The following is a 25,866-nucleotide window of genomic DNA, read 5'->3' on the forward strand; positions in this document are numbered from 1 at the left end:
ACATCTGTAATTAACTTTTGTAATTACATTTGTAAATACAATGTTGACCATCCCTTACACCTTAACCCACCCTTAAACCTACCCATGCCACCAAACCTGTCCATAACCCAACCTCTATCCCAACTCAAAAGCACCACAAGTGTTCTCAAATACATTATAAACACAGTAAGTACATTGTATTTATTTTTCTGATGTAAGTACATAGTAGTTAAGGATACTTAATATAAAGTGGGACCTCTCAATCTTATAGAAAATTTGTGGGCAGAGTTGAAAAAGCTTGTGCTTGCAAGACAGCCTACAAATCTGACTCAGCTACACCAATTCTGTCAGGAGGAATGGGCCAAAATTACTTCAAACTACTGTGAGAAGCTTGTGGAAGGATACCCAAAACATTTGACCAAAGAGTTCAGATGCAAGAACCTCTACGTACAATCTAGACTTTTCTTCTAAAATGAGCACTTATGTTTATGTTCAGTTAATTTATGTTAAAAGCGATAAAATAACATTCTTTGCTATATAAGCAAAATTACTGAATTAAGACAAAGGAGCCAGAGAAAAGTTTAGATGGCACTTAGAGGTTTTTGCATCTAATCTTTTCATATACACACACACACACACACACACACACACACACACACACACACACACACACACACACACACACACACACACACACACAGACAGACAGACAGACAGACAGACAGACAGACAGACAGAGAGACAGACACACACACACACACACACACACACATTTTTTTGCACTTTTACTTCATAAAACAAAACATGTTAATGTAGAGGACAAAAAAAAAAAAATCACAACCAAAATAAAACCACGGCCATTTTCTACATCGATTTGATTGATTTTATTTGTAAGGCACCAGAAGCATTTCCTTACTGCAGAAATTTCCATTTATGTATAGTAAATGTTTATGTACTTTGTCTGTTTTTAATATGGAATGAAGCTATTTTATAACACAATTATTTTGCACTGTAGGTTGTACAATATACATAAAAATCAGGAGCTTAAAAAACAAACCAATAACAAAAAAGACTTTATAAAGCACAGAAGGCTTACAATGCTTTTAACAAATGGCAAAAAGGCAAGCAATGAAGTCTAGGGAGAAGGAAGTGGCAGAAAGAAAGGAGGATTTTCGGCGACAACCTGTTCTTAAGTGCCTCTAAAACACAGACGTGTTCAAGACTGACACAAAAGCATCTGTTTGCACATAAAGCTTCAGCTCTATGAATGATGTACACATACAGTACACCTGCGGCCTGCTTTTAAAAACACTTCGCATTCGGCTCGATACGATTTTCGTTTACACAGCGACCACTACTATTTGTTTAGTTAAAAAAGTAAACTAAATAGATTTGAGCTAGCCATGATAATACATCCTGACACTTCTTTCATAAATACACAGAAAATTATTTGATTTTGAAAGCACTAAGATGTTATTAGTTGGCTTTAGTGATGTTTTCTTATGTTGGCACAGCCATAAGTTAAAACCGCGAATTAAGACGAGACACGGCAGGCTAAAACTCATGAACCTGGCACATTCTTACAGCAATATTTTAAGTTAACATCCAAACGTGTATGTTTCTTTTACTGCACGTTATCAATTTGTGTCTGAAATTTTCTAAAGGCTTTCAAAGGGAAAAAATAATAATCACATTTTAAACCCGACTACACCTAATATTACGATTTTTGTGCTAGAAGTGTATGCAAATTGATGCCTATCGAATTCAATACGTCCTCATTTGCATATTTAAGCATAAAATAAAACTTGTAATCTACGAAACGTCCAACTGGGGAAGTATGATGATAAATATTCACTCACTTTTTACCCTGTTGACCTGCGGTGTCTTGCCTTAAGGCCTTCCTTAACATGCGAATCAGCTTCACTCCTGAATTCGATATGGTTTGAAATCTATTAGCGTCATTAAAAGCAACATTCAAATAAACAGAATATGAAACATCCAAACAATGACAATGCTAAAAAAAAAAGCCAGATCTAGTTTTCATTTACAGATTACATCGAACAGAAAGACGGTTGAGGGGCAAGGGGGATAGGTAGGGGGAATGGAGTGGTGTACTTTGGCATAAAAATGCATCACAATCTATGCCTACAATACTGCTATAGCTCCAAATTATGGGTTCACTTCGTCTTCTGACTGAATAAATGTTATACTGATTCATTTTTTGGGCACATCAGATTAGCATACTTCATATAAACCAACAAGGGGCGCATAAATGCCACAACTCCAGACTCAAGTGACCCTCAGGATATAAGTGTGGACTTGCTATGGACTTACTGCCCCCTCTTGGTTAAATCTCTTACTACAACATGACACTGCGAGACTGAATATACACAAAGATGAACATTTTATATCATAGCCTTTACCTTAAATCAAGAAATGTCCCTTGGTAAAATTATCCATGGTTTTATTATAGTAACAGTGTAGTAACTTTGCTTTTTGGCTAAGTGATTACGATTTGGAGAACATGTTTTACTTCAAATCCCATGGTTAACCAGTGGTTGATGAAGCAAAACCATGTTTAATCTGCATCCATCATGTTTTAACTACAAAAATGATGTAGAATTGTGTTTGTAAGGAATTAATGACAGCTAAATCATGGTTAAAGTTGTGGTTAGCATGATTTAACTACAGTTTTTTTGGATTAATTTGTGGTAAAACCATGGTTCATTCTCCTAAGGGTGTTCCTGTAGTGCCATCAAAACAATGAAGGTGCTTTCTCAAATACCATTTTCTTACAACTGACCTTCTTAACACAGTGTCTACACCAAAAACACACACTATAAAACAGTGAAGCTACACTCACAAACTCCAAGTGCTAATGACATGGAGGACAGATTCCATTCATTGCCGTGCAACACACCCAAGATATCGAATTTGGTGTAGACACGGTGTAAGAAAAACTAAATTTTTAAACGACTTTCACTATGTAGACAATCAACATTACAATAAAAAAAAGACCAATAATATCATCTTTTAAACAGCGTCCCTTTTCACTTGGTGAGCAGGTTAGCAAGCATCTCAGAGGATTCATCTAATACTCTCTAAGACAGCACAACAAACACATTAAAAATCAGGCAGATGGGTGGATAGATATACAGTACGCCGAAGTGCCGTGTAGAAAAATTTTCTTTCTGTTTCAACACTATTCATCAAGTTTCATTAAGCACTTTTAAAGGGACAGTTTAATTAAAAATGGTAACGGTGTGATTTACTCACATTCACGTTGTCTATAATCTGTTTAGCATACTGTACTTTTGTATGTACTGTAAAAAACAAAAGGAGATGTTTTGAGGAATTTCCAAGCTGTTCTTTTCTATTTACAATGAACCGCGGACATAGCTATATGGCAAATTATTCTAATAACAGATTGAGTTTCTCTGCTTTCAAAACATTTGGGACATACAGTGCTCAGCAAAAATGAGGGGAACCTTTACAGATCTCCTTTTAAAATGCATGCTTTCTATTGGATACTTTACAACACATTTATGTTTTTGCACAGATTAGTCAGTACCAGAACCAAATCAGAAACTAATCTAACAACATCATTTAATCAACACAAATAAATACACCCCAATGAATATGTTAGGATAAAGTATAAAATAAACTCTTATTAAAGGGGGGAAATACACATTACATTGATTTTAAATGTTTTCATTTGTAATATTTTTGTACAACATCTCAAAAAATGAATTATCTTTCTATTATTAAAGCTGTCAGGCGACTAAACTCTTATGTTAATGAATAAAACAGTTGAATAAATCAGTTTTGTGTTCTCTATTAACTAAGAAATGGATGGAAAATATTATTTTTAAAGAGGGTGTACTTATTTAAACTTTCTGCTGTATGAGTTATATTTGTGATGTTTTTAATGGCACTTTATTCTTTTAAAAGCTTGATGGCTTTGTTCCCGATTTACTTCAACTCTGTGCAAAAGAGCAGCTTGAACATTTTTAGAAATCTCTTTTTGTTTCCTGTAGCAGCCTTATCAGTGTTTTTTTCCATTACTTCCATAATTCTGTTAATTAATTGAATTGAGAAATTTTTTTCATACAATGGAATGCAATGGTGAATGATCACAACTTGCAAGCAACATTTTCTATGACGATTAACAACTTACATTCTATATTAATATTAATATAGATGATTAATTAACTAATTAATTAATTAAACAGTTTCCGATGGCTTATGCTACATGTTATGTTACCATGTTTTGGACTATGGTACAGGAGTCATATTGACTACGTTTTTGATGCTTTTCTTGTGTTTTTGAAGCTTAACAGCTTTTATCCCCATTTACTTCAGTTGTATGAAAAAGAGCAGAGCAAGCATTCTTTGAAACATCTCCTTTTGTTTTTCCACAGAAGTCAGGCAGTCAAACGAGTTTGAAACTACACCACAATTCAATAATTTACTCACACCACACACACGTTGTTCTAAACCCATAAAAAGTATTCAGAGTAGTATCCAAGCAACTTTTTCAATAAAATGAAAGTGACTATATTAAATGTCAAAAATGATCACACAATTTGCTTATAGGTATAGTTCATCTAAAATTTTTTAATCCATTTAATAATGCTTCATTTTTTTAAAAACATTTATTTGATTTTTTTTTTATCTTCTCGTAAGCACAAAAGAAGATATTTTGAAGAATGCTGGTAGCTGGCACCCATTGACTTCCACAATATTTTTTTCATACTACAGAAGTCAATTGTTCCCAGCTACCAGCATTCTTCAAAATATCTTCTTTTTTGTTTAAGAGAAGAAATAATCTTTATATTAAATTAGCAAGAAAAAATTATGAGGTGATTTTTTATTTTTGGGTTAACCATCCAATTAAAAACCTGGTATACAATCATAAACTGTAGAATAGGGATGTCAAACTCAATTCCTGGAGGGCCGCTGCCCTGCACAGTTTAGTTCCAACCCTAGTTAAACACACCTGATCAAACTACTTGAGTCCTTCAGGCTTGTTTAAAACCTACAGGTTAGTGTGTTGGAGCTGGGTTGGAACTAAACTTTGCAGGGCTGCAACCCTCTAGGAATTGAGTTTGACACCCCTGCTGTAGACTAAATATGTGATGCTTTTAGATCTCACTGAACAACTTTGGTCCCCATTCACTTCAATGTATGGAAAAAGAGCAGCATGAACATTCTTAAAACATCTTCTTTTGGGTTTGTTTGTTTTTTTAAACAAAAAAAGTCAAACATGTTTGAAACAACATAAAAACCCACCATTCCTCATGTTGATCTGAACCAATATTACTTTTTTAGCACATTTTATTTTTTGTTTTAGAATTGTCCAAACTGCTCTTTTCAACATGTCTAATATTTCTCAGCCTAAAGTTTTATTAAAACTACACCAATCATATAGACTAGTTTATTGTTTTTAATAATCATTTCATTGTCCCTTTTAAAGCGTAATAAGGTTAGTTCCTATTCATTGTAAAATGAGGCAGCTTGAACATTCTTTAAAACATCGCCTATTGTATTAAATTTAAAAAAGAAATGTCAAACAGGTTTGGAACAACACACAAGCCCTCATTTTTAAGTCGAACTGTCCCTTTAAGGTAGAATAGATGCAACAGCCGTGCTTCCTTACAATAACACAGATCCTTTAAACTCTAAATGGATTATGCCGCGGCTAAGTTTTTAGATTCAACGTTGCTTTTAGTCTCCGAGTTACAGCCTGGGGCCAAAGTGCTTTTGACTCAGTTATTGTAGATTGTAGCTTTAAAAGGTGAAAGATTTTAAGAGGAAGAAAGAGTGAGCGGGGGAGAAGGGAAAAAAAAAGGAGAAAAAAACAAAAGAGGAATTATTACCGAAGGGTCGATGGTCCATTAACGGTCACACCGTTTTTCCACAACGAGCATAAGAAATATACAATATATATAGATATATACATACAAGCAGGCAAGAAAGAAGTGTAAATGAAATCAAATCAAGCATCCATAACACAATAAAAAGGAGGATCAGTATAAATACATAGAGAGAAAGCTGGTGGAATGAACCAGAACGAATGAGTTTAGCAATTCAGAGGGGAGATAGAAAGATAGAAGGAAAATGAAGGAAAAGAAAAGGGGGGAACAAGTGCTTCTGCTCTACGCTGAGCTCTGGATGATGATGATGATGATGATTGGGTTTGGCCGTCGACTAGTCGGATTTGTCTCCGTCCTCCTCGCGGTGGCTGTCGGACGTCTCACGTGTGCTCTTGTCCTCTTTGGCCAGCTGGGCTTGGGATGCCAGGATGCTGGAGAGGGAGAAGAGGCCGGAGCTGGAGGTGACGGCGGGCAGGCCGGCCGGCTGGCTGAGGCCGAGGGGAAGAGGGGTCATGGGCAGCGCCAGCCCCTGCAGCTGGGAGAGCTGGTGAGCCTGGAGCTGCTGCTGCACAACACACAGACATGCAGTGCTGTTACTTCAGGAATATGAGCATACTTTCTGGGGTTGTTTTATGAAAGATGCCCTAAAATTTAAATTCTGGGCCAAAACGGCTTTGTAATTATTATGTATTATTTTAATAATTTTTAAATTGAACTCAATAACTTAAATTATACTGTTTTAATAAACACAAGCCAATAAAATAAGCACATTTTATCGACAGTACAATACTATTTGGTGAAAGGGAACGAGTCAAGAAGCGTCATTTTACCAGCGTTGCCATAACAGGACAGTAGGGCTATTACAAGCAGCAGGAACAAGTATACTACATAGAAATGTGTTTGTTATTTGAGCAGACTTTGCTTTTCCAGTAAGCCTAACCAATTCACGCATGGATGAATTGTATGTGTACATGAGAGGAATATCCACAGAGTGGAATATTGTTCTAAGTTTGACAGCAGTAAATGCACAAGCAAGTTGACGGTGCAGCAACAGATCACCATTGAACGGCACAAGCCATTGAAAAGAACGGGTTTCATACTATGACTTCATAGTAAGCCATTTTTAATGTGCAGTGCACGCCGCTTCACATCACTTGTGAGTACAGCTGGAGGAAAAGTGAGACTGTTCGAAAACCTAAAATGCCATTGCATATGCGTCTCTAGTTATCAGTGAAAAGGAGGGGCAGCATGGACATTTCTCAAAACATTTCCTTTTGTGTTCTATTGAAAAATAGACCAAATAGATTTGAAACAAAAGAAAATGTCTAATTTTCAGTCAAATTTTCAAAAATCATAAAAGAGGCAAAAGCAATGCCTTCTTGGTGTGTGTGTGTGTGTGCACAGCTATAGGAAAAATGTTATTTATTCTGTAAACTACTGATTATGCTGTGAACTACTGTCATTTAGAGCATTTTTGTGCATAAAAATAGAGGACTTCAGATATTTTTGTTGAATTTTAGACATCACAATAGCAATGTAAACTCAGAAGAGTTACGCCTGTTTCACACTGCAAGCAAAGCGTGAGCAGCGCGTAAAGAGAGCAGAAGCTGTGCTCAGGCGTTTGCCTTACACACCGACTGCAGCTCATCGGCAGCTGCTGCACAGATCAATTTATCTCTGTCTATTCTATCTAGTTACCCATCTATCTATAAATACACTTTTTTTATTTTTTAACTTTTCATCTGCACCAAGGCCTGCATCAACTTCCTCCTATGCCGTTTCCTTAACCTGCAAGTCTTTATTTTACACATAATATGATCCTCAAGAACTGTATGCTCCTCAAGTTCTGAGGAGTGTCATTCATGTCTTTTGCAGGTGCACTCGGTCAGAAGACAATCGCCTGTGGTATTATGTCATTTTGTTTTTGATTGTCAGGATGATATAGGCCAGGGGTGCCCAAACTCGGTCCTCTTGGAGAGTTTAGCTCCAACTCTAATCAAACACACCTGAACCAGCTAATCAAGCTCTTACCAGACACTAGAAACTTCCTGGCAGGTGTGTTGAAGCAAGTTGGAGCTAAACTCAGCAGGACGCCGGCCCTCCAGGACTGCGTTTGGACACCCCTGATGTAGGCCTACAGTTGTAATATTTATACAATAGAGTTATAATAATATTTATACATGATCAAACTAGGCGAGGCAGTGGCGCAGTAGGTAGTTTTGTGCACAGCAAGAAAGTCGCTGGGTAGCTGGTTCGAACCTCGGCTCAGTTGGCGTTTCTGTGTAGAGTTTGCATGTTCTCCCTGTGTTCGCGCGGGTTTCCTCCGGGTGCTCTAGTTTCCCCCACAGTCCAAAGACATGCGGTACAGGTGAATTGGGTAGGCTAAATTGTCCGTAGTGTATGAGTGTGTGTGTGGATGTTTTCCAGAGATGGGTTGCAGCTGGAAGGGCATCCGCTGCGTAAAAAAAACTTGCTGGATAAGTTGGCGGTTCATTCCGCTGTGGCAACCCCAGATTAATAAAGGGACTAAGCCGACAAGAAAATGAATGATCAAACTAGTGTGCAACTTACACAAAACTAATACTAAAACTGTTTTGAATTTGGTTGTCGTTCAGGCACAAATAAATATTTGTTGCTATTTTTAATCATTTAAGTTTTATTGATTGACGATATATGTGAATCAGTGGATACTATCGATGCGTTTATTGGATAAAATTGCTACTTTTACTGTCATTCAGTGTGTTTTAGTCATTATCAATGCACTGTCACTTTAATTGAGCTTGAGCAGTGTGGCAAAAATAGACCCAGCGCCAAAACTATCGTGGAACCACTGCTTCAGCAACGCTCACGCCTTGCGCTGTACGCTGCTTCTGCATGCAGTATGAAAGCTCTAATCTGTTAACATTGACGGCGAAAAACATGCGCTGCTCACGCTCTGCCAATGTTTGCAGGGAAACAGGCTTTAGAAACGCAATATTTGGTGGAATAACCCTGATTTTTGTTACCGAACTGCCATTTTCTGAAGACAAAATGCTGTAAATGAAATAGTTTTATTATAGAAGAAATGTTCTCAGACCTTAAATAGAATAAACAAAATACCAAAAACCAATAACAAAAAAAAATACAGAATGTCCAGAGAATATACAAGTGCTCTCTTAAATATCCACAGGTGTCAAGCACAACAATGATGCAGAAAAATCAGTCAAAATGTGTTTCTGTATACACAGCCTGTCACAAACTAATTCACATGCATTTGCATAAACATGGCCTACTGTATAAGCCTGTGTATGCACCCGCATGAGCCTCTCACACACGACACAGACACTCACACTCACACTCACTCACACTCACACACACACACACACACACACACACACACACACACACACACACACACACACACACACACACACACACACACACACACACACACACACAGTTTACCCGTATGATGGAGTTCATCTCTGGTGGAGTGACCTGTTTGGCTCTTTCTATCGCCCCCAGAACCTGCTGCTGGTGCTGAAAAAGACACAATCACATCAACACCTTACACAACACACTCTAATCCTACAGCCACCATAAAATCATCATGCATTTACACTACAAATATAGGCTCTCCAACATCATACCCTCAATTTATCCACTTTTTTTTTTTTTACTTGATGTGCTATGAAGTATATGAAGTAATCGGTTTCAGTTCTTTTGAAAGGAAGTTCCCCCAACAGGAAGCGCAACTCATAATTTGAAACACGTTAGTGATTTGATAAAAAAGATTTGCAATTTTCATCGATAAATTATTATTTAAAAAGATAATTCGGACACAAAATGGAATGTTGGAAACACTGCCATAAATTGTATTTATTTTCCCTACTATGAATAAATGGTTAACAGTTTCAGCATTCTTCGAAATATCTTTCTTTTGTGTTCAACATAACAAAAAAAACAACAACAACAACAAGTGGTTTGGAAAAGGTGAGGGTTGAGTATATGATGACAGAATTTTCATATTCAACCCAGATGTTTAAGGTATGATGATACACTTAGTGGCCACTTTATTAGGTACACATTACTAGTACCGGGTTGCCTTTAGCGACTTAATCCTTTGTGGCATAAATTCAACAATGTACTGGAAATATTTCTCAGAGATTTTTGTATATCTTGACATAATAGCATCACACAGTTGCTGCAGATTTGTTGGCTGCACATCCATGATACGAATCTCTAGTTCCGACAAAAGGTGTTCCTTTGTATTGAGATCTGGTGACTGTGGAGGCCATTTAAGTACAGTGAACTCATTGTCATATTCAAGAAACCAGTATGAGATGATTCAAGCTTTATGACATGGCGCAAATTGTAGCCTCAGTATCCTGTTCTTAGCTGACAAGAGTCGCACCCGGTGTGGTCTTTTGCTGCTGTAGCCCATCCGCCTCAAGGTTGGATGCTCTTCTGCATACCTTGTTTATAATGAGTGATTATTTAAGTTACTGTTGCCTTTCTATCAGATGGAGCCAGTCTGTCAATTCTCCTCTTACTTCTGGCATCAACAAGGCATTTGTGCCCACAGAACTGCCGCTCACTGGATTTCTTCTCTTTTTCTGACCATTCTCTGTAAACCCTAGAGATGGTTGTGCGTGAAAATCCCAGTAGATCAGCAGTTTCTGAAATACTCAGAACAACCCATCTGGACCATGTCACATTCAAAGTCACTTAAATCACCTTTCTTCCACATTCTGGCACTTGGTTTGAACTGCTGCAGATCGTCCTGACCATGTCTACATCCCTAAATGCATTGAGTTGCTGCCATGTGATTGGCTGATTAGAAATTTGCATTGACAAGTAGTTTGACAGGTGTACCTAATAAAGTGGCCAGTGAGTGTATGTTTGATTGTGTGTGTGTGTGTGTGTGTGTGTGTGTGTGTGTGTGTGTGTGTGTGTGTGTGTGTGTGAATGCAGTGTGATGAATATGGTGAGGGTGTGAGTGTTTTGCTTCAGACTAAATGCTGCGATCTCTCTGTACCTCTTGAGACAGGTAAGGTAAGACTTGAGCACAGATCCCATTTAATCTCTTCACGATCTCTGCCTGCAGGGAGAAGCACACACACACACACACACACACACACACACACACACACACACACACACACACACACACACACACACAGATACATACACAGGCGCACACACATGCATACACAGAGCTCAGCAAACTCTTCTATTTAAAAATGATCACATATTCTTACCGTTGCTCAGCATCAAAAACATAAACAGTTATTTTAGTATGATTACAACATAATTACAGTCATCTATCATTTTAAGTCTATAAATATTAAGAATTATTACACAAAACAGCTTATAATATCTTATATTTTAAATGTATGCGTTCTTGGCAAACATATAATAAAGCTACTAAAACACAACAAAATGTGTAAGAGAATTGTTTAAACCAGTGTTTCTCAACCACATTCCTGGAGGACCACCAACACTGCATGTTTTGCGTGTCTCTTTTGTTTTTCACACCCATTACAGGTCTTTTAGTCTGCTAATGAGCTGATGATATGAATCAAGTGTGTTAGGTTAAGGAGACATGGCAAATTGTGCAGAGCTGGTGGTCCACCAGGAACGTGGTTTAGAAACACTGGTTTAAATATACAGCGGGTGACACTTCAAAATGACCACTAACGCCACGGCGGTATTGAGGGATTAAGAAAGTGTTTTTAGGTGTAACAGCAGTTTGCGACTATGCCGCCAGGGCATTCATGAAGATGAAATAAGGAAATAAAGCATTATAATTCCTTCATTAATCATTAAAAACTTAATAAGCTTTATTATCATTGTAAACTTAAATGCAACAAGGATTGGTTTTGGAAATTAAAACTAAACAAATAAAAGACAACTAAAATAAAAGTACAAACATACATACACAAATAAATAAATAAATGAATAAATAAATAAATAAATAAAGCCGTGTTTTAGCCTAAATATAGAGAGATGTGCAGTGTTTGTTATTTTAAAGTAATAGGACTAAGACAGTCAACAAATAGGCTTGTTCATATACAGTTTCTTTGTTGATTATATTTTTGTCATTTTATGACTTAATTTTTTTACACCAATAATAAATAAATAATTAAATAGGCTTAAATAAATATTAAGTTCTCAGTGAATATAGGCAATGTAGTTTGGTGCATTTAAACAAAACTGCTTTATTAAACAGATACATTTATTATAATTATATTTTAGTCACCAAACATACTAAGAATAAAAAGATAATACAATTAAATTCAAGCAAAATATTGCAAAAAATAAAAATAAATCAATAAATTACAACCTACAAAATATAAACTACATTTTTCAAATTTTCTTGATTTTTATTTAAACATTTTTAAAATTTGTATTTAATATTTTTCTATAACATAAATTTGAGTGTACTAGTTTTTGGATCGTTATCGTAAGTTATTTTGTTAGATAAACTCCAGATTTGGCTATGGTATTGACTAGCTTAATGTATATGCATAAATATAATACTGTAAAGCTTACAATAACAATATAATAGATAGATTTGTGGTGAGGAGTGTAATTAAATATGCTGAGCACTGTAGGCCTACTATAATTGTAAAGAAAGCTGTGAAGCTGGCTATATTATTTTAATTCTAAAATTCAATTATTAAATGGTTGTGCAGTTAGGCTGTAGACCAGGGGTGCCCAAACACAGTCCTGGAGGGCTGGTATCCTGCATAGTTTAGCTCCAACTTCCTTCAACACACCTGCCTGGAAGTTTCCAGTATACCTAAAAGAGCTTGGTTAGCTGGTTCAGGTGTGTCTAATTAAGGTTGGAACTAAAATATGCAGGACACCTGCCCTCCAGGACCAAGTGTGGACAACCCTGCCGTAGACTGTAAAGCACCTTTCAAAACAACGAAAAGCCAGTAAATAAATGCGCGTGCATAATAGCATATAACAAAAATTGATAAACAATCAACAATGGCTTGCGTATAAAGTGTAAATAAATCATAGATTTTTGAAAATACACTTTTAACAATACACACTAATATAAAATGTTACAATACAACAGATTATTGTTAATTAAAAATCTACAAAATAAAAATTATAAGGTATTTTTCCTTAAATCTTGTTTATAAAAAAATATACTAACATTTATATAGACACACAATATATAATGACTATAAAAACTAAATGTAAACTATAAAAATAAAAATATGTGCACAATCTATAAACGCTGATGGAATAGCTTACTAAATAAATATTCACTGTATATTCTACATGCATTACACAATATAAGCTTATTAGCTACAGTATACACTATATTTGACATTTTATGAAGGAAAAGATTGATAAACACAGAGAATGCTCATGTCTGGATAACATGATTTCTCTGAGTATAAAAAAAAAGCCTGTGCGAGCTTGAGGAGGAAAAAAACATGCAGTGGGACAAAGAGAGGCAACAATAACCCAGTTTCAATAGGCTGCCATGCTGACAATTCATACAGCAGAGAAAGAGAGAGAGTGTTTGTGTGTGAGAGAAAGAGAGAGAGAGAATATGTGTGCGTGCGTGTGTGTGTGAGAGAGAGAGAAATGACTGCATACCAAACACTGGATGCCTTATTCTCTGCATTCATGACTGTATTTCAGTCTCACACACTCTCTCTCTCTCTCTCTCTTCCGTGCCTGGCTGACTTTTTTTTAAAGCATATTTCACCTGTGTCACTTGCAGGCCAGGACTGATGAATTGTGCTGCAGTAGCGGTAAAGGCCTGACTTTAAAATGCTGCTTTGTGTTTTAAATGTACTAATCGCTAACACTCTGATGACTGACATTATATGCTGAAGATCAACACTTACTGCTGCCCTTCACATTCTGTGGGTAATCAAACTGTTTTAATCATCAAATCACTCAAATATAGTCAGTACGAAGGTTTTTAAGAAAGAAGCTTGACAAATATGTAATAATTTGAACTAAATACAGTAAAGAAGTAGCACTGTGACAAAAAACAAAACCTATTTATATTTCACTAAACTGATCATTAAAAATCTATCACCTATTCTAACCTGGAAAGTGGAGTCAAACATCAGGTCGCGAAAACCCATGACTCACTGACTCTTCTATGTATATAGTCTTGAAATAAAGCGGCAGCATTTAATGAAAATTAAACGGCATGCAAAGTTTTTTCCTGTCTACAGTAGATATACTATACTGCGCTTTTGGCTAAAATATGAAATTTGTCAAACTCACCTGCTTGTGCATTTCGATGTTCAGCCCATAGGACATCTCGTAATACTGTAAAAAAAACAAACCGATTAATGCATGAACACAAAACTGAACATTAGTTTTTTCCCCATACAGATTTTTCCACTTGAATATGTTTTTCTACACAACTTTACGGTTTACAAACAGAGATTGAAGAGATTTCCCAAAGCAAATTTCACATAGGAATGAACATTTTAATGTAAACTAGGCACAATGACTGCCAGAAACTAGTGGTGTAATTTAGTCTTCTTTGTATCCTTTTTTAGGGGTTTTTACCTTTATTGAGACAGAACAATGGAGATTACAAACAGGAATGTGTGGGGAGCAGAGAGAGGGGAAGGGTTGGCAAAGAAACTATAGCCAGGAATCGAACTTGGGTTGTCGTAAACACCCTAGTGGTAGGTGTGAACGCATTAACCACAAGGCTATTAGCACCGACTGCAAAGGTTTATCAACTGTCAAAAATTCTCATCAATTTTGTGCATTAAAAAGAGAAATGCAACCTCATAACACTTCCTACAAAGTTATCATGCTTCATTAAAATAAAAGAAGAAGAAAAGAGATATAGTGTATTTTTACTATCACATCAAGCATTTTGAGAATTTAGAGCCACCATAAGGGCAAGCGCGAAAATACAGAATGGTGTCTGTCTGATGTGATCAGAGAGCACTTTGACAATCAAAGTTAAAAATACCAAGCGATTATTATCATTCTCACAGCTTAATGGCTCTGTTTTGCATTTAAATCAAATTTTATTATTAATATATTAATAAATTTTAAATAATTACGAAAGAAATGCATAGGCAAGGGTTAAAGATTTTCCCATTCAGGTTTTGCTATAGGTTCATTTTTCTTGTGGTTTTGGCAATTCAACTAACAGAATTTGGAAACTTTATTAAAAGGTGAAAGATATACCACAATTTTACATGCAATTTTGGCACAATGACCAAGCGAAATTGAATTTTGTGAATTTACCATGGTTACCAAACAGAAATCAGAAAATAACTTACTAGGCGACAGATTTCACAGATTTTGTATTTCCACTTCATTGTCCTGTTTACTAACATAAGATTAATAAAAAAAAAAAAAAAAAGAAAAAACATGTAGGAGTGAAATTTCCAACACAATCTCACAGCAATTCGTAACTTTTAGTTTTTGTGGCTAATTCATATGAATTCGTACAATTTTATTCATACAATTTAGTACAAATTGCTCACCTCCCAGTGACAGTTGGGTTAAGGGGCAGGGTGCCACACCTTCTTTTTAAAATAATACATTTTCGCACGACTAAACTTGTACTAATTTGTACGAATTAGGCACTAAAGAGACAAAACGTAAAATTAGTTACGTTTTCTCGTGAGATCAGGCTGGAAATATCCTGTTGCAAATTTCATGTTAAACTAAAATTTTTTTGCAAATCGAAGTGATCTAAGTGACAGAAAAACCATTAGAGAGAATTTAGGGATGAGAGAGTTTAGAAATAAGTCTAACATTCTGTCAATTTCTTTTTCTTTTTCTTTTTTTAAAATAAAACAACAGTGTATCAATCTCATTTACACTTTAAAATTTAGATCAGCTTAACAGGAATTTGGACAATTTAGAGCCACTGAACAAGTGAACGCAAAACCCGTTAAGGCGTCTGATTTGATCCATTTCGTCTTCCAACAAAATGATGACAAAATGCAAAATATAAATCTGCTCTTTTTATGAAAAGACGACACCCTCAACATTTTAAAAACTCCATTCTGTAATTTTACAGATTTTCTAAAATTGCAATCACACTTCAGTTTTTGTGCATATCAAATTTTTCAAATGCCAAATACGGAAAGAAAATGCGTAGGACAATTTGGCCTTGAGTGTGCAAAGACCTTTAGCCTGGCTCATCATTTGTGTGTTAGCACACAACCTCGGCTGCGAAACAAGAGCAGAGAGCATCAGTGATGGAGCCAGAGTTGGATGAGGGTCGGCTCTGCCAAGCAGCAGTGGGTCCCTAAAGCAATTACCACCAACGCAAAGAGGACGCCCACCCTCCCCATCAGGCAGCGGGTGCGGACAGAGCAGGGCAACCCGATAGGCTATTAGAGGAGCGAGGGAGGGCGCGCTGGCTGATGCGTGTGAGAGCAACGGCGCACAGATTAAATGAGATTAAGCCGCTCGACGGATCAATTAGAGGCGGAATATCAGACGGCAACACGAGGCCCCGGCCGGAGACAACCAGGTTATAGAGGAGGGGGGATGGAGAGAAAGACTGAGAGGAGGATGGACAAAAGAAAGAAAGGCAGACAAGGTAAAAAAAATAGAGAGAGAGGATGGGGGTGAACCAGGGAGGAGAGGAAGTCCAAGCAGATGAGATGGACATTTTTATACCCAAATGGATTTTGAATTCCATTTTGTAAAAACACACATGCATCAATAAACATTTTAGAAAAATGAAATGATTATTAAAACATTTAAGAAATATAAAAAACATAATATACTAAATATTAGGGCTGCATGATATTGCGAAATTTTGTTGCGATATACAATTGAGACATGACTACAATTTCAAGAGATGAATTGAATCTCTCTATTTGTAAAGAATTGATCATTTTAGATTGATTTGGATGATTCTACAGGTGAGGCGCATCTGCATATAATCTAATAAACACTCTATAAATACAATAATGAAGCAGATACAATTGAAATAAACAGGTTTTTTGCCATTTGCTATTCAACAGTGTTCAGGTTAAGTAATAATAATGCACTCAAATGAATCGTTACTAAAGCTACAAACAGTATAATTGCTTATGCCTGAATGTTGTAAAAATATTTATACAATCACAGGTCTCAAAAACACATGCAAATGGTGAATTAGAATACAAAATGAACATTGTGCATCCTGCGATGTGACTATTGTGAATGATCACATTGTGATATTGATGCTGAAATGATATATTGTGTAGCTCTACTAAATATGTCATATTTTACATACAACAACTTAAAAAAAGAAAACTAAAATGATTGTATAATATAATAAAGCAATAAGCAATAGATATTGATTGTATAAGAACCACAAGTTGATTGTAAATTAGAATAAATCAGAATATAAATATGATCAAACGAATTTAATAAGTACACAATTGTATATGATATTAGTAGCTTGATTAATCTGGGGTAGCCACACCGGAGTGAACCGCCAACTTTTCCAGCCATATTTATCAAGTATAATATTACAATTGAATTATGTATTTTAATTTATTATATTTAACAAGAATAATAATGATAATATAAACTGAGAAATGATATGAACTTCCACAAATAAAAACTATGAAATAACAAATAACATGATAAAAATGTCTAAATTAGGCCAGCACAATATATTGTTTTAGCATCAATGTGCAGATCTGCAGTAGTCACATCGCAAGATCTGCAATGTTGAGTCAGAATGATAGTTGACCAAGATCTACAGAACACATGCAATTAGTAAAGCCATAGCTCAGTTTATCCATTTTAGAGTGAATGTGTATGTGTTTTATGTCCCATGTCTGAGCATTTTAAGAGAGTTTAAAGTATTTTGGCACAAAAATAGTGGAATAACTGCGTTAAATTATTTCTATAGAATCTACACAATTTATGCAAACAGAAAAAAAAAAGTTTTTCTTAATTTAATTTTTTGCCTTGATTCTAGACCAAATATCTAAAAGTCAAAAGGGAAAGCAGGTTTATTTTACTTAGACCATTGGCAGATCATGTAGCTTGTTTTAAGGAAAAACTCTTAGTTTTGACTTTATTTCTTCTAAAGTTGAGAATAAAACAATATTATTACGTGCCATGATCCATTTATTTGAGATATTTGGACTAGAAATGAGACAAAGTAAAATATAAAAAGGCATTTTTGGCATTGCGATTAACTAATTTTTGTATTTAAATACTTTGAAACTCCAAAAAAACGGTCAAATATAGCTATTCAAACCATCACTGTGAAACTCTTTACATATCACAATATTTCATCGCAGAAATATAAAATAAATCACAATATCAGATTTTTCCAATATTGTGCAGCCCTAAATATAAATCTAAATATTACATTTATTTATCACATCTATATGCTGTGGGGTACAGCAATCATGTGAAACAGAAAAATAAATCAGGGGTAGACAACTCTTTTTAGAGAACAATGAGGAAACGGTATTTCATTCATATCAAAGTGCAAGTGAAAGTAAAGTAAAAAGTGTGCTGTGATCAGTTTACGTTGTGCAGGATAGACATCTGGATAGTTACATTTGAAATTGGTGTATTGTGCAATTTAATCGTTAATTATTATTACTATTAGCATATTACTTAACAGTGCAAGTGAAAGTAAAGCTGTGATCAGTTTACGCCATACTGAAACTTTCAGTTACAATTGTAGTTATTGTGTTTTTTAACTTAAACAAACGTTTATTAATGCTATTAGTATATTACTTAATGACAGCGGGACTGAAAGTAGACAATGCCTATTGAAATGTGTCAAAATGACGAACAACCTGTTTTTTCTGTCTCTAAATAAATTAAACATCTATTTTTATATAAAACCTTTTCATTGCTAATAAAAACTATCATAATATAATATAATATAATATAATATAATATAATATAATATAATATAATATAATATAATATAATATAATATAATATAATATAATATAATACAATATAATATAATATTCACTCAAATCTGACTTCATCTATTGGTACCAGGTAAGCTACTGTCACCCTAAAAAAAAAAAAAAAAAACATCCTATTCATAAATCCTCTTGGTGAGTAGCAGGAACAGACTGGTAATGGAGCAGCGGAAAGACAGCACTAAGGCAGACTGAGAGTAAGACACAATGAGACGCGACAGGTAAGGGTTAGGTTAGTGTCTGGCGGATGTGAATGTGTTCCGGCACATTGAGCCTACGGCGCATCCCTCTGGAGGAGAGCAGACTTACCATGATATAATGACGCTGCATTTCTGACTTCTCACTCGCCAGCTTGTCACATTCCAGCTTCAGACTGGACAGAAGAAAGACAAAAACCAACGGTCACTACATGAAAAACACAGACACCAGACTGACATTATGCAATACAATCTGAACAGCTCAAACTGGTTCAGAGATGCTTTCGGCCTTTTCACATTATAAAAGATGCATTAATAATTTTTGTGATTGCTCTAGACTCCAGCGTTAATGTTGACAGCAAATTTTGATTTAGTGAGTATTTCTTTAAGATTTATAATGCTTTAGGGAGAACAAAATTTAATGCACTAATAACCGGCCCACACTGAATCTAAGATCACACAAGGGAGCAGATTCTCTATTTACTTTTATTTACTTAAGCAAATGTCTATAAACAAATATTCATTTAGGCTGGGTTTATATCGATCTCAATAATATTATTGAATACTATGCCCATTTTCGGTTTGTAAAGTAATATTTTCAATCTTTTAGTAGATATATGAGAGACTTACTGTTACTAAATATTTATATAGTAACATTTTTTATATTTATATAAATATTTGTATTTTATTTATACATTAAAAAGTCAACAATGCAAATAAACCATCTACATCAGTGGTTCCAGTACCGGTCCATGTATCAATTGAATTGAAATCATAAATTAATTCCGTTTTATTTATTATCTTTGTCTGAACAATATTTTATTTTTTATTTATTTTGAAAAATGACCGTATTATTTTAGTCACTTAAGTGTCAAAATGTAACCCACAAGCTAGCAAAATGAGTAAGAAGGACCCTTAAAATACCAAAGAATGGATTTGCAACACATTTGTTAAGAAAAAGATCAGCTGCTGTAGATTTCAAATCACAGTGGCCTGGTTTACATATCACGTCTTTTCTGCACACAAGTTCGTAATTTCCAATGGAGGCACACCGATTGTGTGTGCATATTGGAAGCGGTACGACACACTCGATGTTTAACAGAGCAAGGAAATTTTTACAGTATGTCTGACAATGTTTTTTCTTCTGAAGAAAGTCTAATTTGTTTTATTTCAGCTAGAATAAAATCAGTTTTTACATTTTTGAAACACAATTTTAAGGTCAAAATTATAAGCCCCTTTAGGTTAACCTTTTTTCGATAGTCTACAGAACAAACCATTATACAATAACTTGCCTAATTACCCTAACCTTCCTAGTTAACCTAATTGATAGTTTCAACAGTCCCTTCACGTGGACAGTCCAAATATAATATCTCCTAAATAGTTGCACACCCTTTGCTTTATCCTGATGCAGACCCTGAATCGTACCTCTCAAAGGATATGTGATTACACAATGGAATGACAGAGTGCAAGATCTGTGATTGGCCAACCTGGTAGTGGTGACAAGTGTGGGCAGAAAGCTGTGGGAGCGGAGCAAGGGAGGTTGTGCGAATGTCGAGTCCGGAGGAGAACAAGTTCCAGATAGATTATTTTGCTTTTTGTTTATTTTATAATAAATCGCTAAAAGTTTGCTGGTTCCACCTCTTTCCTAAATCTGTGTGATTTTGGGCTACAGCTACAGTAGGATTGCACGCATTTTCAGCAAAAACTGAAAAAATTTTAGGGAAAAATAAGCTAGCGATAATTCATTTCTAGAATTCATATCGAAGTGAAAGTGAAAGTAACGAATAAAGTGTGTTGTGATCAGTTTACGTTGTACAGTTTCAATTGTATTGAGCGTGTTAACGTAAATAAATGTTTATTATTACAATTAGTATATTACTTAATGACAGTGGGGCTGAAAGTAGATAATCATCATTAAAATGTGTCAAAATGACGAACAACCTTCAGTTTTTCTCTCTCCTAAAAAATAAAAATCATGCCGTTTCAGACATGCATTTCAATGTGTGCTTCACATCTGCTCCATCTCTTCTCCCACACATTGACATTTTTTTTACTTTTAATGAGACAAATACTTTCTTACTTTCCTGCAGGGGGATCAGTATAGGCTACATTCCAGTTCAAATGTGCACAACTCGCTCACACGCAGGACATTCATTCTGACTCGATCTATTTCAGAGCGGTCCGTCTCTAACAATTTAGTTTTGTCGTATTTCTTCATGAAAATGTAGTTTTTTGCTATTCAAATCAGTTTTATATAGTTACTATACTATGTTATAACAATTATTCAGAAACAAAAACAACCACAGCAAACAAGAATCATTGGTTTGACTGAAAATTAGATAATCAGAAAGCCCTGTTCAAATTGACTACTTTTTATTACAAAACATCCACAGAATTAAACTGCTATAAAAATGCATCATATACAGGGCTTAATATTAACACCCGCCAAATGTGGGTAGATTTCAGCTTTGGCGGGTTAGACAGTCACTCCCACTAGCGACTTTGGCTGATTAAAAATAATTCTTAAATTGTGTTTTTTTTTAGAAGCAGGGTTCAACAATAAGAATGACCCAATATGCATGCAAATGCGATCTTAGAATCGAGAAACAGCACGACTAACAAAAACAAATTGCATTCACACAAGCAGAAGAGAGCAGATGAATACAGAGAGAATGATCACTTGCGCTAACATGCGCTGATGTGAAGCATGTGTTTTTAAGCACTGGTTTGCTTTCGCTTTGAACAGCATATTAATTGGCCTTAACCGTGTGATGACCCTTCCATTATCACATAGTATGTTTTTCACCTGCTTTCTTTTGCTTATAGTTATTTTTGTTAATATGGTTTAATTGTAAAAAATTATAACAACATTGATTTAATATGAGATTAACTCTCCATTTATGTGTAGTTAACTGGTGATCTGAGAAACCTTTAGCGAGAACTGATTACTGTGCATATTTTTAATACATGACAATAATTATTTTAAAAAGTCAATTGTTTTTCTTTGTTTTTTTAAAGAAATGTTTTGTTAAATAAAAAGTACAGTATACAGCTATATTTAGCTTGTTTTGACATTTAAAATTTGTGGCTAAGAAATAATTATTGTTTGGTGTGGTCAGAGATAAATTTGGTAAATCCTTAATCTTGAGTTCTGAAAAGTCATGTGAAATAAAAATAATTGCTGTATAACACTATCATAAAGTCATATTTATGCAAATAAACAATTTTTTGCCAACAACAAAATTGTGGCTAGTGAAAATGCAGAGTGGCTAGTAACGTTGGAAAACTACTAGTCACTGTGGCTGGTGATCAAAAAAGTTAATGTCAAGTCCTGATATATATATATATATATATATATATATATATTTTTTTTTTTTGCATAAATCTGTAAATCAACCTCAGTTCTAAATTGCTTAGAAAGTTACAGGATTTTAACTCTTTATTTGAAAATTTATAAATGATGTCACTGATTTGGTGAAAAACACACACAAAATGACGTATTTTGAATATAAACCTTATTTGTGGGCTGGTTTTTAACCTTTTATCACAGTCTTCGACATGTGAATAATTAGTAACAACATTGGCTTTAAAGTGTTGTTAAATTTTCATTTTTTTCTCCCTAATTTACTGTTGGTGGCTGTTTTTGCCCCATTGAGCTCCATTATAACCACATTTGATGGTGCATAAATACACAGTCTTTGTTTTTGTTTACTCTTTGTAGTTCTGAGAGCTGACATTCATATTTAGATTTTCTCAGACACATCAAGGTAAGTGCTCAAAGGTCATTTTCATACACATACAGACACTTTAAGTTGCTGTTATACTCCATATAAAATCCAGAAACTAAGCTTTTTTCTTGGCACAGGCCTATCTAACAGGTTAAAAGAGTTCACGTGAATGGTCTAGCATAGCCTTTGCACAATCGCATACCCTTTGCTTTATCCTGATGCAGACCCTAAATTGTACTTCTCAAAGAATATGTAAATACACGATGCAGTAACACAGAGTGCAAGATCTGTAATTGATTTGGAAGTGGTGGCAAGTTTGGACAGGGCTAAAAGCTGTGGGAGCGGAGCGAAGCAGGTTGCGCGAGTGTTAAATAATTGTCAAGTCCTGCAAAGAAGTTCCAGATAGATTTTTTTGTTTTTTTGTTTATTTTATAATTAAAGTTGCTGAAAGGTTGCTGGTTCCTGCCTCCCTTTTTTCTAAATGTGTGTGATTTTGGGCTATTGCTACAGTAGCATTGCACGCATTTCCAACACAAACTTAAAACGTCGGTAAGAAAACTCAACATATAGTGACACAGGCCTATCTAAAGGGTTAATGGTGCCAAGTGATGATCAACAGTAAAAATGACAAATTCCCAACAGGGAAAAAAATCACCAGCAATCAAAAAATGCACGATTATATGATGTAATGGTTTAGTAATAAATAAAGTGTGGTTATAATGGAAGTCAATGGGGCAAAAACAGCCACCAACAGTAAATTAGGGAGAAAAAAAAAATCAATCAAAAAGAATGCATCAAAGACAATGCTGCTTCACAAGTCCAAGACTTGGATAAAAGGTTAAAAAATACAGTCCGCAATTACTTTCTATACTGAAAATATGCCATTTTGTGTGTGTTTTTCACCAAATCAGTGATATCATTTATGAATTTAGCAATTAAAATATCAAAATCCTGTAAATTTCTAAGCAATTTAGCAGTTTTGATCAGGACTGAGGTTGATTAACACCGTGGTTCCCAACCTTTTTTTGCCTGAGACCCCCTTTTCCCTGGAAACTAATATAAGGCTCCACTCCACGTTTAATTAAAATGTCGCTCCTACAATTTGCAGTAATGATGACAAAAATGTTTTAAAACGAACAATATGTTTATTACTATATCTAGATATGTTTATGCACAAATAAAAGCCTAATGTAAAATATAAAAGCAAAACATCAGTAGGTCATTTGTTAAAAAAAAAAAAAAAAAAAAAAAACACTTAAGGCTTTGGCCTTTAAATTGGCTCTAATTGAAATTCAATAACAAAAATATCAGTATTCACACTTGTGTATGAGGGAAAAAAATATATAGACTAGTACAATTTAATACTTGCATGTTATTAGTTATGCTCTACCAATTAGTGTGAGGATTGCTGCAAGGCAAATCAGTGAGACTGTCTTTTTTGTGGAGAACGGATTACAAATTTTTCCATGTTTGGTTAGCTTGGGCAGTGGTTCTCAACCTTTTTATCACCACGGACTGGTCAACAACAATTGGGATTTTCTTGCATTTAAACAGCCATGGTGTATTTACCTGATTTGTTGACAAATATGTTGCGAATCCACACCTTGGCAGTTCATGGGTCGTTCACTAGGTCTTTTCCCCTTAGCAAAGAAACTTTCCAAAATCCTCCGTTTCTTACTCATTTTGCTGCCAGTGGGTTAAATTTGGGTGCCAAGATGTAAGTGACCAAGATGTAAGTGAGAGAATACGGTCATTTTTCAAAATAAAAGACTCAGATAACAAATAAAGCGGAAATAATTAATGATTTCTTGTGCAGCCTGGTACCAATTTATCCACGGACCGCTGGTTGAGGACCAATGAGCTAGGAGATAAAATGAACAAAGGCAACATGATCATTCTCCTAATTGTCCACTGGACCCCCCTGTTGGGAACCGCTGGATTAAAATATTTATGCAAAAAAAAAAAAAAACTGAAAAAAAAATTTACCTGATGCATTTTTACATTAGTTTAACATCTTGGATGTTTTCATATAAAAAAACATAACAAAAGGGTAGTACATTTGCTCAGAGTATTTTGTAAAAATTCAAAACATTTTTCCAAAATGTGTCTCTAAATAAGATGACACCAAAAATCATTCCACGAGGTGAAACAGAAAAAGTCGTGGCCAAATTAAGACTCAAAATTACCCCAGAGTGGATGAAAATATCCCAGTGCATAAAAGTCAAATAGCAGGATTTGAAGAAAGCAAAATGGTGGAGTAAAGCAGAAAATGCTTACAGAATCTTTAATATGTTGATTATTTTGTGTGTTCAGTTAAGTGAATAATAACACAAGCAAGGTTTTAGTGAAACCGGGAAACATCTGACAAAAGAGCAAGTACATGATCCGTATACAAACATAGTGATATGACAAACTGGGTTTTTTTTGTTATGTCGGCGTACAACAAGCATTCTCTTTCTTCATCCCTCTTCAGACTGCTGCTTCCACTTATCCCAAAAAAGGGGGGAAAAAACGGGCTGTTATGACTGTGTAACATATATTGGGGGTTGTCATGGTGACCATCCTCCCTGCTGCCAGGCTACCTGTGATTGGCCATGCCAGCCACTGATTGGTCGAGACCTCCTGAAGGTTCCAAAGATGCTCTCGGAGAGTAAGAGAGAGAGAGAAAGAGAGAAAGAAAAAAAAAAAGACGCCAAAAAAAACGACACATTGATGGAGTTTTATTGCCGTTTCTTTCCGCCTCCAAATCGCTCCTGCTGTCATCCTTATTTTGATTTATGTATTCCCTGATCTATTTATGCATTTGTGGAAGGGAGCGACAGCTCGGCGAGGCTCTAGGGACCGCCTGCAGTACATTTCCTTTAAAAGGCTGAACGCAGCACCAAAAAAAAAAGCCCTTGTCTTTTGAATCTCAATTGAAGTCAATGGCGGCGAATCCATGCTCTGAATACACATACAAAAAAAACGTAGGGCCTATTCTTCTGTGAACACGGGTTAAATGAGGGTTTGCTCGTCGCCATGGGAATAGGGAGGGATAGACATGTTGCCTTAAAGATGGGACAGTAGGAGCGTCTTTGTGTCTTTAAAGAGTCTTCCGTCTCCGTCTACAGGAGTCAAAGCATCAGACGGATCAGATCACAGTGTTAATCGACATGGGATTGCGGCACTGGGGGAAGCTTGT

The 25,866-nt window shown here is 35.3% G+C and overlaps 1 protein-coding gene across 2 annotated transcripts in view; it reads right to left on the reverse strand.

Moving 5' to 3' along the window:
• Window positions 1-848: 848 nt before the first annotated feature.
• tle5 (TLE family member 5, transcriptional modulator) overlaps window positions 849-25,866 on the reverse strand; it is a 56,283-nt gene continuing 31,265 nt past the window's right edge. The window contains exons 3-7 of one of the 2 annotated variants that reach the window (XM_005170443.6): window positions 19,070-19,133; window positions 14,103-14,147; window positions 10,873-10,935; window positions 9,300-9,374; window positions 849-6,417 (exon numbers count right to left, since the gene is read on the reverse strand). In XM_005170443.6, coding sequence (XP_005170500.1) covers window positions 6,190-6,417; window positions 9,300-9,374; window positions 10,873-10,935; window positions 14,103-14,147; window positions 19,070-19,133 — 475 coding nt within the window. In that variant the 3' untranslated portion in view covers window positions 849-6,189. Of the gene's footprint in view, window positions 6,421-9,299; window positions 9,375-10,872; window positions 10,936-14,102; window positions 14,148-19,069; window positions 19,134-25,866 lie in introns of both variants that reach the window. The other variant, NM_200423.1, reaches the window with a different exon arrangement.

This window comes from Danio rerio, chromosome 22, assembly GCF_049306965.1.
Source record: "Danio rerio strain Tuebingen ecotype United States chromosome 22, GRCz12tu, whole genome shotgun sequence".
In the NCBI taxonomy this organism is placed as follows: domain Eukaryota; kingdom Metazoa; phylum Chordata; class Actinopteri; order Cypriniformes; family Danionidae; genus Danio; species Danio rerio.